This window comes from Nothobranchius furzeri, chromosome 2, assembly GCF_043380555.1.
Source record: "Nothobranchius furzeri strain GRZ-AD chromosome 2, NfurGRZ-RIMD1, whole genome shotgun sequence".
Lineage (NCBI taxonomy): Eukaryota > Metazoa > Chordata > Actinopteri > Cyprinodontiformes > Nothobranchiidae > Nothobranchius > Nothobranchius furzeri.
The window spans coordinates 50,966,387-50,978,714 of NC_091742.1; the positions used below are offsets into that span (position 1 = coordinate 50,966,387).

At 43.8% G+C, this 12,328-nt stretch overlaps 1 protein-coding gene across 1 annotated transcript in view; it reads right to left on the reverse strand.

The window, feature by feature from the left end:
• The window catches only part of gria1a (glutamate receptor, ionotropic, AMPA 1a), a gene marked incomplete in the record, with an annotated part of 156,820 nt that overhangs the window by 72,843 nt on the left and 71,649 nt on the right, over window positions 1-12,328 (reverse strand). Inside the window, 2 exon segments of the mRNA XM_070546355.1 lie at window positions 6,193-6,638; window positions 8,529-8,735. Coding sequence (XP_070402456.1) covers window positions 6,193-6,638; window positions 8,529-8,735 — 653 coding nt within the window.

Here is a 12,328-nt window from a genome sequence, read left to right on the forward strand (position 1 = left end):
ATGGATGGAGGGCTGCATGTGTGTGTGAGAGAAGAGGGATGTGTGTAGTCTCACAGTCCACCTGTTTGCTGAGATAAACACAAAGAGGGCCCATAAGCGCGGACCGTGGCTTTTAGGAGGGCCTGACTGACAGTCCTGACATTTAGAAAGAGCACAGTAAACAAGGTCTCACCAACTGCACGGAGAGGAGGAGTGTAGCTAATACACACTTGGAGACCGACCGTACACATCAATGCATCACATCCACGTTGGAACAAAGACAGATTTGCAAATGGGAGTGTACGAGCACCGAGCTGCACGTGAGGCTTGAAGCAGAGCTACTTTTAGATGACTTAAATCAGATGAAGTTGGGCAGCAGACAGAGAAAATGGCAGTAATAAAAAAGTGTGCTTTTAATAGATTCACACAGGCATACAGAGAGGGTGAACATGGCTGCTGATTAATCCAGGAGGACGCGATCAGCGTTGTTTCTTTGGCCTTTTGTCTCTAATTAAATAGAGACGTATTAAACGTGGAGTCGCCTTCCTCAGGGCTGAACACATCTCCAGGACATTTTGTTCTCACCTGTCACTGATAAAGGCACAATGATGAGTCATTTACAAGTCTGGTAAGAAATACCTCCCCGCCTGTGGCTACACTGTTGGACTTCTGGTGTTTGGTGTGTGGATTACACTCTACGACACCTTGGTAAATTGTGATCACGCATTCAAACTCATACTACTGATGTGCTAACTACCAACACACCGTGTGTTTACGGATCTCAATAGAACATATTTGTAAGCCTTTTTTCCCCGTTTTGTTTTTTTTTTCATCTCAAACAAGAATTAACATCACCTCCCTTTTATAACCCACAGAAAACCTCATAAGAGGTGCTCAACATGCACCTCCTTCTATGGATGTGCATGTGTGTGTGTGTGTGTGTGTGTGTGTGTGTGTGTGTGTGTGTGTGTGTGTGTCATATTAACCAGCGCAACTAGGTGACCTACATTTTCAAGGGGAGGATGTTTCTTCCCGCAGGGTGAAACATTCACTGTATTGGGGTTTTTAAGTCACAATGCACACGCTAAAAGGATACTTACTCCCAAGAAAAGTCGTGTTTGAAAAGCAGCCGAGGCACAGAAAAGCATCCAAGATAAGAGTTGTAAGATTTCCCAGGTTTAGTGAACATACCATCAGGATGTCCCTTTATACCAATGGTGGTGGAACACTATGGCGTGATCAAACATGATGACTTACATAAAATACAGATTTTAAATGTGTGAAATAATAATAATAATCATAATAATAATAATAATCATTATCATCATCTGAAGGAAGGATGATTTTTTTTACTTTTATCATGATATAAAACATCAAGTAGAAATGTGATCTGTTGAAAGACAAAAGAACTGTGTGGAGGTGTGTGTGCGTGCATGGTGGTGGTGGTGGTGGGGGTTCTGTATGTGTGTGGGTGGGCTGTTGGAGGTGTGTGCGCGTGCATGGGGGGGGGGGGGCAGTATGTGTATGTGTGTGTGTGTGGGTGGGTGGGCAGTTGAAGAAGAAGAAAATATCATTTCTATAGCGCCTCTCAAGATAAAAATCACGAGGCGCTTCACAAAAACAAAAAAAAAAGTAAAAATATAAAAAAGCATATATAAAATGTTTAAAAATATATTTAAAATGAGCAAAAAATAGGCATTTGGAATTTAAAATAAAAAATGTTTAGAAAGAGAGAGAGTGAACAGGAAAGAGGGAAATCAGTGGATCCTGAGGAAGGTGGAATAGGTGGGGAGAGCCGAATAAAGAGAGAGTGGTGAAGAAGGTCATCCAAAAGCCAGCTTGAACAAGTGAGTCTTCAGCTGTTTTTTAAAGGAGACCACTGTCTATTTGTAAAATATTTCAAATCTAAATTTATTGTCTAGTTCTGCCAATATTATGACCAGTTCTAGCAAAGAAGAGTTTTGTCAAATTTCAGCCTAAAACATGGACAGTATGCTCTTTAAAAACAGGTTTAAAAAGTGAGTAGGTTTTAATATTTCATTTAGCAAAGCCTTAAAGATTGTAATAAGTGTACATTTAATTGTTTTGTATTTATTTGAGGAGGCTGAGAGATGCTCTAGGACTATTTCACGCCCTAGGTCACAGGTTGCACATAAGTGAGTTTGACCATTAAACAATGGCAGCTACATCTCAGGACAGTGCTTTACATAACTGACATCTATTTTAACTGGATTTTGGCTTCTCTGTAATTTACATTCATCTATTTATCTATTCTGTTTGGGAATTGAATGCAGACAAACTTTGACATGTAAGTGAGGAATTGAACCACCAACCACCCAAGTGGCTAATGACTGCTCTAATCTTTAAACGACAGCAAATACAAATATCTCTAAAATCAGAAACGCGGCTGAAATACTTCAGGTACAGAAAAGGACCAATTTCTCCTCAGAGTCAGTTGGCCAAAGGTCTCGAATCCTCTGGGATCAGTTGCCCCACAGCAAATACAAAGTTTCTTGAAAGTATGCATGAGAACACCCCCACACACACACACACACACACACACACACACACACACACACACACACACACACACACACACAAAGTCTGTGCATCCCTAAAGAAGCTGCAGGGAGCAGACTATTTGAGGAAACGAGGTGGCATTCTCTCTTCACCTTTCTCTCCCCATGTGGCACACACAGAAATCAATAGTTTTTGCAGAAGCATTTTGCTCCCGTAGAGGCGAGTGTTTGGACAATAGGCTTCATCCTGGAGGAAGCACAGCAGAGTCTGCATGCAGGAGACAATAAATGGAAGGAGGCATTCGCTACCTGCGTGGTGTGCAGCCGAGCCCCTACCTGCAGCCGCACATGTGTAGGTCCACCCCCGTCATTAAGTCCACCATGTAAAGTAAATGAATACACATCCTGTAAATGTCACATGATGAATAATGTGCCTCACAGTAACTTTATTCTGCATCTCCCCCTCGCCATTACCTTTGGAGAAAAGAATGAGATTAAGGAGTTTAATGCACCTGAAATCAATAAAGGCTGCTTTCATGCTTTAATGTAAGCTTTTAGGGAGGGACACGCTAAGGGTTTTCATTCAGAACTGCTTCAGATTCAGATTTAGGCTCCATATCAGTCAAACAAACAAAACACTCTAATGAAATAGTGCTTCATGACTAAGTGCACATGCCTTTGTGGAGAGCATCACCCACCCCCCACTGCCAGCGTCACTATCCTCGATGCAACCATGTGTCTTCATCAGCAAACTGCATGTAAATAATTAGCTTAAATAGACATTTAACCAGCCCACCCCCCCCCACCCCCAGGAGCTCGTGACCTACCCGGTCTCTTACAGTTATGATACTGACATTCATGTCCTCGTCTCCTCCTCCTAATCCCTGTGGAAAGCTCTAAAACTCGACCCTAGTGTCTCTAATTTCAGACACATAATGAGATTTTTAATTGATGACCTTTTGAGGACAGCTCCATACCTCAGCCCAGGAGAGCACTTTATGTAAGTCATTGCATAGAACTCCGTCCTCACGCCAGGGTCCTCCGAAACGCCTCTCAACATTTTGCAATATTTTTCTCAGTGCTTCGTTTGTAAATCAAACGTTCCCGGAACTAAAACACTGACGTCGAACCAAAGTTCACTAAAGGCAAAACAGATGCCGGAACCCGGCCCACATTTTCTAAGTTAACACACGTCTCTTCAGTGGCGGACTGGTAATCGAGAGGAACGGGAGATTTCCTGGTGTCCTGGCCGTTAAACTGGCTCGCTCGGTGATTGCCGGTCATGACGTGCGTAATATCTAAATGAGCAATCCATCATGCAGCTCATCAGGGCATCTGCTGTCCTGATGCTCGCACAAACGGAGCAAACTGGGCACAAAGACTCCTCCCCTCCTCTCACTTTGTCGGGGTCTGGCAAAGCGCTGCAGACACCTCCCACCCCAGAGCGTGCTACAGCACCACCGCACCTTTGGCTAAATGGACCTAGACGGTCCAGGAAAGGTGGAGCAGAAAAGGAGAGATAGAAATAGAAGAAAACTCTGACCACAGATGCAGGTCCAGGCTGGCCTCAATGTGGTTGTGTTGGGAGAACCGGTTTAAGGTGGAGTTTTTGGGCCAGTTTTGGACGAGTGGGGTGGGTTGGGGAGGGAGAAACAGCGGCTGTCAGGAACGGATCATGATGATCAGGTTCTGATGATCAGACTCATCCTTTAGGGACAGAGAGCAGTGCACTGGACCGGTACCTGCACCGCCGCCACTTCTAAATATAACCTTTCAGCATGCTAGTACTATTTCTAGGGTACAGTGCATACCGGTAAATTTTCCAGGTATTCATTAGTCGAAATCTCAGAGATTTTTGAAAAGATATCTGTATATCCTCTAACATCAGTCATCCACAGTCTGGCACGAGCTCCATGAAGGGCCGCATTTTGCACAAAAGGCGCATCACTGCCGCGAGGCACGCCATCAGCTCTGGCAGAGGAGAGAAATTAAGACTGTTTCCCCACACCGTACACACTCCTGCAGCGACTGACAGCAGCATGAGCTGACCAACCAGTGGTTAAACACTGACAGGCAGGTGCATCCATGCAGGAGAAACGGTTTCTAAACGGAAATATGGATGGTGAGCAAACACAAGACATAAAAGGAGTGTGCTTCATGTGGAATGTTGTGGCCATAAACATCCAGCTGCTGCTGATCCTGAGACAGATGAGATGATCATTCTGACCTGGAATGATCTGGAGTAGATTTCACATCAGCCCTGATGATCATTTACGACATTTCCAGTTAACTGCATAAACCTTCACCTCTGGCTTACTTTGTCTTTGGCTCATAGCCTTTAAACCCCTCGTATTATTACTGGTGTTTATATGACTATTATGAGGAAAACATCCATATATTCTGGTCTGTCAGTACATATGGATGTCAGAGATGTGTGCATCTGCAAAAGGCTTCTTCCACTGTTGAGGCTGTACATTTACCGGTATGTCTCTGCTTGTGGTGCGATTCTCTTGACCCAGACATGTCTGGTACCTGTAGTTCAGGTGGATGATGGTGTCTGGCCTATTTCATCTAATGTGCAGGAAGCACATTTAATAGAATAAAATAGAGTTTCAGTTCATGCAACATAAGCACAGATTATAGCAGCAGAACACACATATTTATATTTTAGATGTAAGAATCAGGGCACATGTGAAGTTTTAATTCAGTTGTTTTACACTTTTACATCAGCAGGCGCCCAACCTGACCCACTTTTAGTGTTTAGCGTGAATTGGGCGGTGGCCTGGGATGGTTTCAACCCCCCCACCCCCTCCCCTGCGCAGCGGCCACAAACTCACTGATGCGCCTGCAGCCTCTCAGAGTTCCTGCTGCTCTAAACATTAAAATAATTATTTCATTTTCTGTTCCTCACTTCTGATTACCTTCAATGGTGTCTGTTTGTTGCAACCACCAGGTACAAAAACTAACTTGTTTTTATTTGACTATTTTTCTGTCCTGCCTGTTTATTATCTTCCTGCATCTCCTCTCAATCCTAAAGAAAAACTGCTACCTGGGTTCATATATATTCACCTCATGAGTTACCTTTGAACTGCAGTTCTAAAAGATCTACCGACCGCAAAAACAGCAGCGTGCACGCCAGCCGCACCGGTGAGGTGAATTCACCGGAGGATGAAACAGGTGATGCGTTCTGCATCACAGCAGCGAAACGCATCAGACACAAATAAAAGACAGAAAGCATGAAAGGGTATGAGCCGAAATAAACGATCGTGTGTTACGTTTGTTTTTGAGGTGGCGACACTGACAACGTTACTGCGGCCGTGCTCAGGACGCATCTGTCTGGAGCGCATTAACAATCAGAGCTTTGCGCCTCTCAGCTCTAAATAATCCCAGCAGAGTCCACATGAAAAATGTAATATAAGTAGAATCAGGATCGTTTCGGGCTCCCCCTGGGTGTGTTGAGGGCTTCCAGTTTGTTGCGTGAGTAGCCGGATCCTAGCAGACAGTTGCCGGACAGTTCTTTCAAAATAAGATACATCCCGGATCTTGTTCCGGCAAGATCCGGCTCAAATTAAGCCCTGATTTTTCTCCACAAAACAAACTCTGAAGTCCCTGTACAGATCTGGACTGACAGACTCCATCTGAGTGGGAATGTTTCAAATGAACAGGGAAGCAAAACTTTAAATGTGTTGCTTACCGTGGTGAGATATCACAGCCCTGCTGCATGAAGGCGCCCAGAGAAAACCAAAGGGAATTGAAGATGCCAAACTCATTGGTTTGTTCTGGACTCTGCTGACTGGCATTCTGCTGCGCTGGCGTCTGGCTCTGCTGCATGCCGTTGGTGGCTGCTGCCTGTGTGGGAGTCTGTGGCTCGCATCCCTCATCGCAGTCCTCAGAGTGCCACTCATACGGGCTGAATCGACTGACGAGGAAAAGGACAACGCTGACGCCGATGTAGGCAAAGACGATGCACATCCAGATCTCATAAGCCAGTGGGTCCAGAAACGAGAACACGCCAGGCTTAGATTTGGTAGGTTTCTTGATCATGATGGAAATACCCAGAGACATAAAGGGCTTGGAGAAGTCTATCACTTCCTCACGAACGAGAGTGATAGTTAGAGGAGCCACTGCCAGGTCTGCTTTCTGACGGAGAGGCACAAACACACAAAGATGCAAAAACAGTGTTAAAATGTAGAATTTACAAAAGTCCTTCCTAAGACTTACAAGAACACCCGCAAAATTTAAACACCCCAATCTGCCTTTGATTAGATTTCCTGGTACTTATTGTGGCTTCCAAGACATTCACAGATGACCTTTAGGAGTGCTGCTTTTTCAGTCAACAGAGGAAAAAAATCACTCCATGCTGTCAGTCTTAGGTTGGGATAATCCCAGGGAATAGATCAATTATTTACCATATATTCATCTGATGAACTTGTCCATGTTACACAAAATAGACACTTTACGAGTCCAACAACCCATCAGCTGAGCAGTTCAGCTGACGGGTCGGGCAACCTGAATTTGATTTTATCACAAGAGAAAATATTTTCACAAATCCAATATTCAGCTATTACATGTACAGTCTGAGATTATTTTCTGGAAAACATTTTGTCATATTGCTTGCAATGCTCTTCATATAACAATGGCAGCCATTGGTGGGGGAGGATGCCGGTCAGACCTGGCAGGCCCAAACATATTCTGAGGGTGCATCAGGCAAAGTCTCCAGGAGGAGCTTCAATCCCCACCTCCAGCAGAACTTTGAACATGTACTGTGGGAAGCAGGCGACATTGAGTCTGAGTGACCAGAACTGTGGCTGCAGGGTGGCTGGTGCCTGTCAAAGCAGCAGCCCTCAAATCTGCTGGCGGACACTGGCAGTGAGGGATAGAGTCAAGCTGGACAAGGAGTCCTATAAGGTCTTTTAGGCCTGTGGGACTCCAGAGGCAGCTGATCGGTACCGGCAGTCCAAACGGAATGTGGGTCAGGTGGTCACCGAGGCAAACACCTCAGGAGGAGTTTGTTGAAAACAAAATGATAAAGGACTTTTGCTCACACTGCACGTCTGGTAGCAACACGTCGGACCTAAAAATATGCTAAAAATAGCAGCTTTTACACAACACGTCAGACTTTTTTGTCTTATTTTGCCTGTTGTCCTTCGGGAGTGCTGCAGGAGGACACACAGGGATTTATGGGGGTTGGATGAGGAAAACCAAATAAAGAAAGTAAATCTGTTTTGTGATCAGTTTAATTTGACATGAACACGACAAACACACTTTCTTGACAATCCTTGCCATTGTGAGTAAAAAAAGTGTAGAAATAAAAACGAACAACGTGTGTTATTAGGGAATTAGCGGGTGAGCGGTGTTGATACTTTTTGGGTCGCAGCCGCTCGCTGCGTCGCTTCAACCCTCACGAGGAACAAGCAAAATATCAAACACTCCAGAAGTCCGTGCGAGGTCATGATTGCTGATCGGTAGCTGGTCACGCGGTGTTAATCGCCTCTCGTAACCCCCTGTACACTACACGACGCTCCGCGCAAAACTCGCCCAGATCTTGTGGATTCTCGCACGAGTGGAAAATTGGCTCAAAAAAGTGAAAAAGTTGCACAGTGTATGCCCGGCTTTAGGGGTGAGGTGAGGTGGCTTGGGCATTGTTTAGATTAGGCGCCTCCATAGTGAAGTCCCTATAGCCCATGCTATGGTTTGTTACATGGTCTGTTGGTCAGGGTGCAAAGACTACGGATCTTTGTTCTATTCGGTTGAATGGTTGTTGTCACTGATATAAATGGTAAACCATTCAGGTATTTTCTACTGTTGGAGCTTGTGTTGTTTACATCAGTTTAGTCCCAAAAATGACAAAACCATGTTGTGACTTGCCTGATCAGGAGATCGTGGGACATCAGGGTAGTATAATTCACTGCAGCAGTCGTCACCATCATATGAGTTAGCGCTTTTTCAGCAGCTAGCTTTTGTTTAAATCTTGTAGGGCGAGCAGCAATGTGCTAAAGTCTAATAATGTACTTGGGAATCTTTACTCACTCCGTACACCAGTTCCCCGACCATGCCGTTCCACATCTTGGTTTCAGGATCCCTGGCTCCGTACTTCCCATCAGAGACAATTTTTAGTTTGTACTGGTAGCCCACGTGCTTGGCGATCTCAGCAGCCAGCTCGACAATGTAGCCCTCATACTTATCGTTCCCCGCAAGCTGCTCATGGTTCTTCTTAAGCATCACGTACGGAGACTCCTGTTGGATACAGAAATCAATCAGTGACTCAGATTTCCCCCCACTTTGCTGTAGATGTTAAAATAACTCTGAGAATAACTTCTGAGACTCTACATGATGCAAACGGAATCATGGCAGTTTTAACATTTGAGGTTTAACACCAGAACTCCCAGAGAGCCGCCAATTGGCTCCATCGCCCCTCAATCTACCAGAAAGCCACCATTTGGCACCGTTGTTTTCACCTAGCCTTCTTAATCACTTGTGAGCGTTCGCCTTTGTTCTGTAAATCACTTCAGGAGATGCTGGTGCTCCCCTCACCTCCCCCTCTTGCCTGTTTTTTTTTCCAGCAGTCAGGTAAAGAGGCAGCTAGAGAAAAACCAGAGACACAAGACTACTCAACAAGAGTGTCTTCAGTCAGAGGCTACATGCAGGATATAACGACAGAGCATACAGGCATCTGTAAAACGTGATTTTTTTTAATTACTATGTTTGTAGCTTGTATAGCTGATGTTGCTTTCACAACTTGTGTGCTTATCTAAAGTCTTCACAAAGTCAATCATAAATTATTTTGGGTGGAAAAGTTCAGTTGACCAGATTCAACAGAAGCCCTTTTTACAAAAGAGCCACAAAATGCTCAGGCAATCCAAGAAAGCATCATGGTTTCATTAGAACAATAAACCTTTACAGGACAGAGTTCTTTGTGTGTGTGTGTGTGTGTGTGTGGGGGGGGGGGGGCAGTCCCACAATCGTGAAAGATAATAATAATAAGTAATCACTCTGGCTTTATTCCTTGAAGAAATCATGCTTTATTCCAGCACAAAAGCAACCCAAGTATTATCATTATGATGCCATTGCAACAATGACGAGATCTGATAACATGTGGTGCTTTGCAAGATAGCAGAAGAATGGGACAGAATTACCAAAAGTGTGAGGATTTTAGATCTGATCTAAAGAAGTAACCATGTAGGAGTGTGTGGGACTGAGCCCACGTAACCTCCGTTTCTGAGATCAGCCTGTTTTTCTTGTCATACCAGCATTCATACATCTCACGCTTATTGACTAGCCAGAGAAATTACAGCTGACATGACACCTGGGGGCACACTTCACTTTCAGAAAAAAAAAATCATAGAGTATTTCAGTCACCTCAGTCTGAAACTTCCACTAGGGAAGGCGGCAATTCCCACAAGCTGTTACATGATTCTGTTTTTAGCAAAGCGTTTGTTGAGCCGAGCAGATCCTGGCAACATGAGGGGGTCTAGAGGAGTAGACCGGGTTTCTTCAGGGTGTTTTTTCAGTATATGAAGAAAATCATTGCTTCACAATCTCCCCCACCCCCAGCTCCCCCTTACTGCTGGTAGAAAAACGGCACACCAGGGAGGCAGTGAAGGGAAAGGTCTGGTTTGATTTTCATTCACACACACACACACACACACACACACACACACACACACACACACACACACACACACACACACACACACACACACACACACACACACACACACACACACACACACACACACACACACACACACACACACACACAAAACCTACAAACACTCCCTCAGGATTCAATCTCATTGACTGAACTGTTCGACTGAGATCTGCTGTCATTCATCCATGGAAAATACAATACACGTACGCAGGAGCACAAAAATTACATAAACAGTCAAATCTTTGCCTAGTAGCTCTACTGGCATCGTCTAATAAGAAACTGAACTGACCGGAGTACACGTTACCTTTGTCAAATTGAAAACAGGCGGATTGTTCACTGTGAGTCGAGGGAGAGGTCCTACCTTGAGTGGAAGCGTTTATGCTTCTCTGGGGTCGTGTTTACAAGTGAGAGAACGAGGGAGCAGGAGATTAAGAAGGTGGTTGCTGGAAATGTCTGCAGTGATGTTGAAGTCACATTGAAGAAACATCACCATGGACAAGTGAAAGAAAAAACTTCTGCTACACAGGAGTAAACATCATCCTCAGCTGCCCAATACCAGACCAGAACTATCAAGAATTGTGCTGCTAGCACCATGCTGGCTCAGTAAGGACTCTCCGATTCACCTGAAATCCTCAGCTAAATGACTGAAACGTGGAAACATTTGAGTATTCAAATAGGATAACGGAAGGAAATGGATGAATGGATGGATACATTATTTAGGCTTTGGGAGTTGTTTTTCTGAGAAAAATGTTTTTTCTGCCAAACCAGATGTGACGCAGGCAGATGGAGTTCTGTTAGCTTGATCTAGAGAAAAATATGGATTTTGTTGCTGGTGTTACAGAAAAATCTGCAACCTAGAATAATTTGTGACTTCAGGGGGTGCTAAGGAGTATTCATAAGTTTCTAGGTCTTAAAACAGAAGAAGAGTTCTTATATAAACTGCTTAGCTGCTGTTTCATGCCGGCAAATCAGCGTAACATTGCTGCTATTAGGGCTGAAGGATTCTGGAAAATAATTTAATTGCGATTTTTTTCTTCAATATCGCTATTGTGATTTAATTCACGATTATTTTCTCAAGGGGCTTTTCTCATATTTTTCAACTAACAGAAGCAAAGAAAAACAATGTAACTTGTACTGAATTTAAACAAGTTTACATATGTATCTACATAACATATCTACAAGTTTATTTGCCTCCAAAATGTTGTATTTGAAGGTGCAATGCATTGCAGCCAGCAGCACATCCCTTGAAGGAGCATAGGTATTAGCGTCAACTGTGAAAATGTATTAGCAGGAAAGAAGTGTGTCCCTTTATTGAAGTCTTTTGTGTTTAGAGTTTTTGACGTCTTGTCCATGCAGAGCTTCCGTAGTTCAGCTATATTCATAGCTGCTGGCCAAAACTCTGTGGCGTTAAAGTCTCTTACGGTTTTCTAGCTTTACTAAAATATCTGTCTGTACTTATTTGATTGATGACAGTTTTTACTTTTTATTAGACTCCAAATGTAATCGTTTGGTACGTTCCTAATTCGTGATTTGTAAGAATGTAATTGGCGATATTAGCATTGACATCGTTATGGGTTTTTCCATGCATATTAGCATTGTGCTAACTACTCGCTGCCAGTCAAATCGCAGCCTTTGCAATTAGAATATCTCCTTTTGTCACATAACAATTTAATCGCATATGCAATTAATCGTTCAGCCCTAGTGGAAACATGCCTTTTATGTCTTTGGGCAAGAACGCTTCCATGGTGTGTCCTATGAAAACACTGTGGTGGCGTGGCAATGCAGGACTTTTGTAGCATTTTTGCCACCAAGTTTGACAATATTTGATTAATATTACCACATTGGTGGACTTCTGAATAAAAGTCACACCTTGGTGTAACAGAAGACGATGTCATGATCCTGTGTGGAATGGCCGCAACAATATTAAAAAGCACGAAAACATGGGCAGGCAGATTTGATTTTGTAAATAGAATCAGTTGAGATGGCAAACTGGAGCGATGCAGAGATGCGGGAGCTTCTTCCATTAGAGCTGAAGATCAGATCACCAGGTAGTTTACAAGGACTGTGAACAACAGCAACATTTTAGAGCGGCTTGTGAAAACACTTCAGGAGCGCCGCTTCAATCACAATGAAAATGACACCCAAGCTAAAAGGAAGTCCATGACAACACAGAGACCAC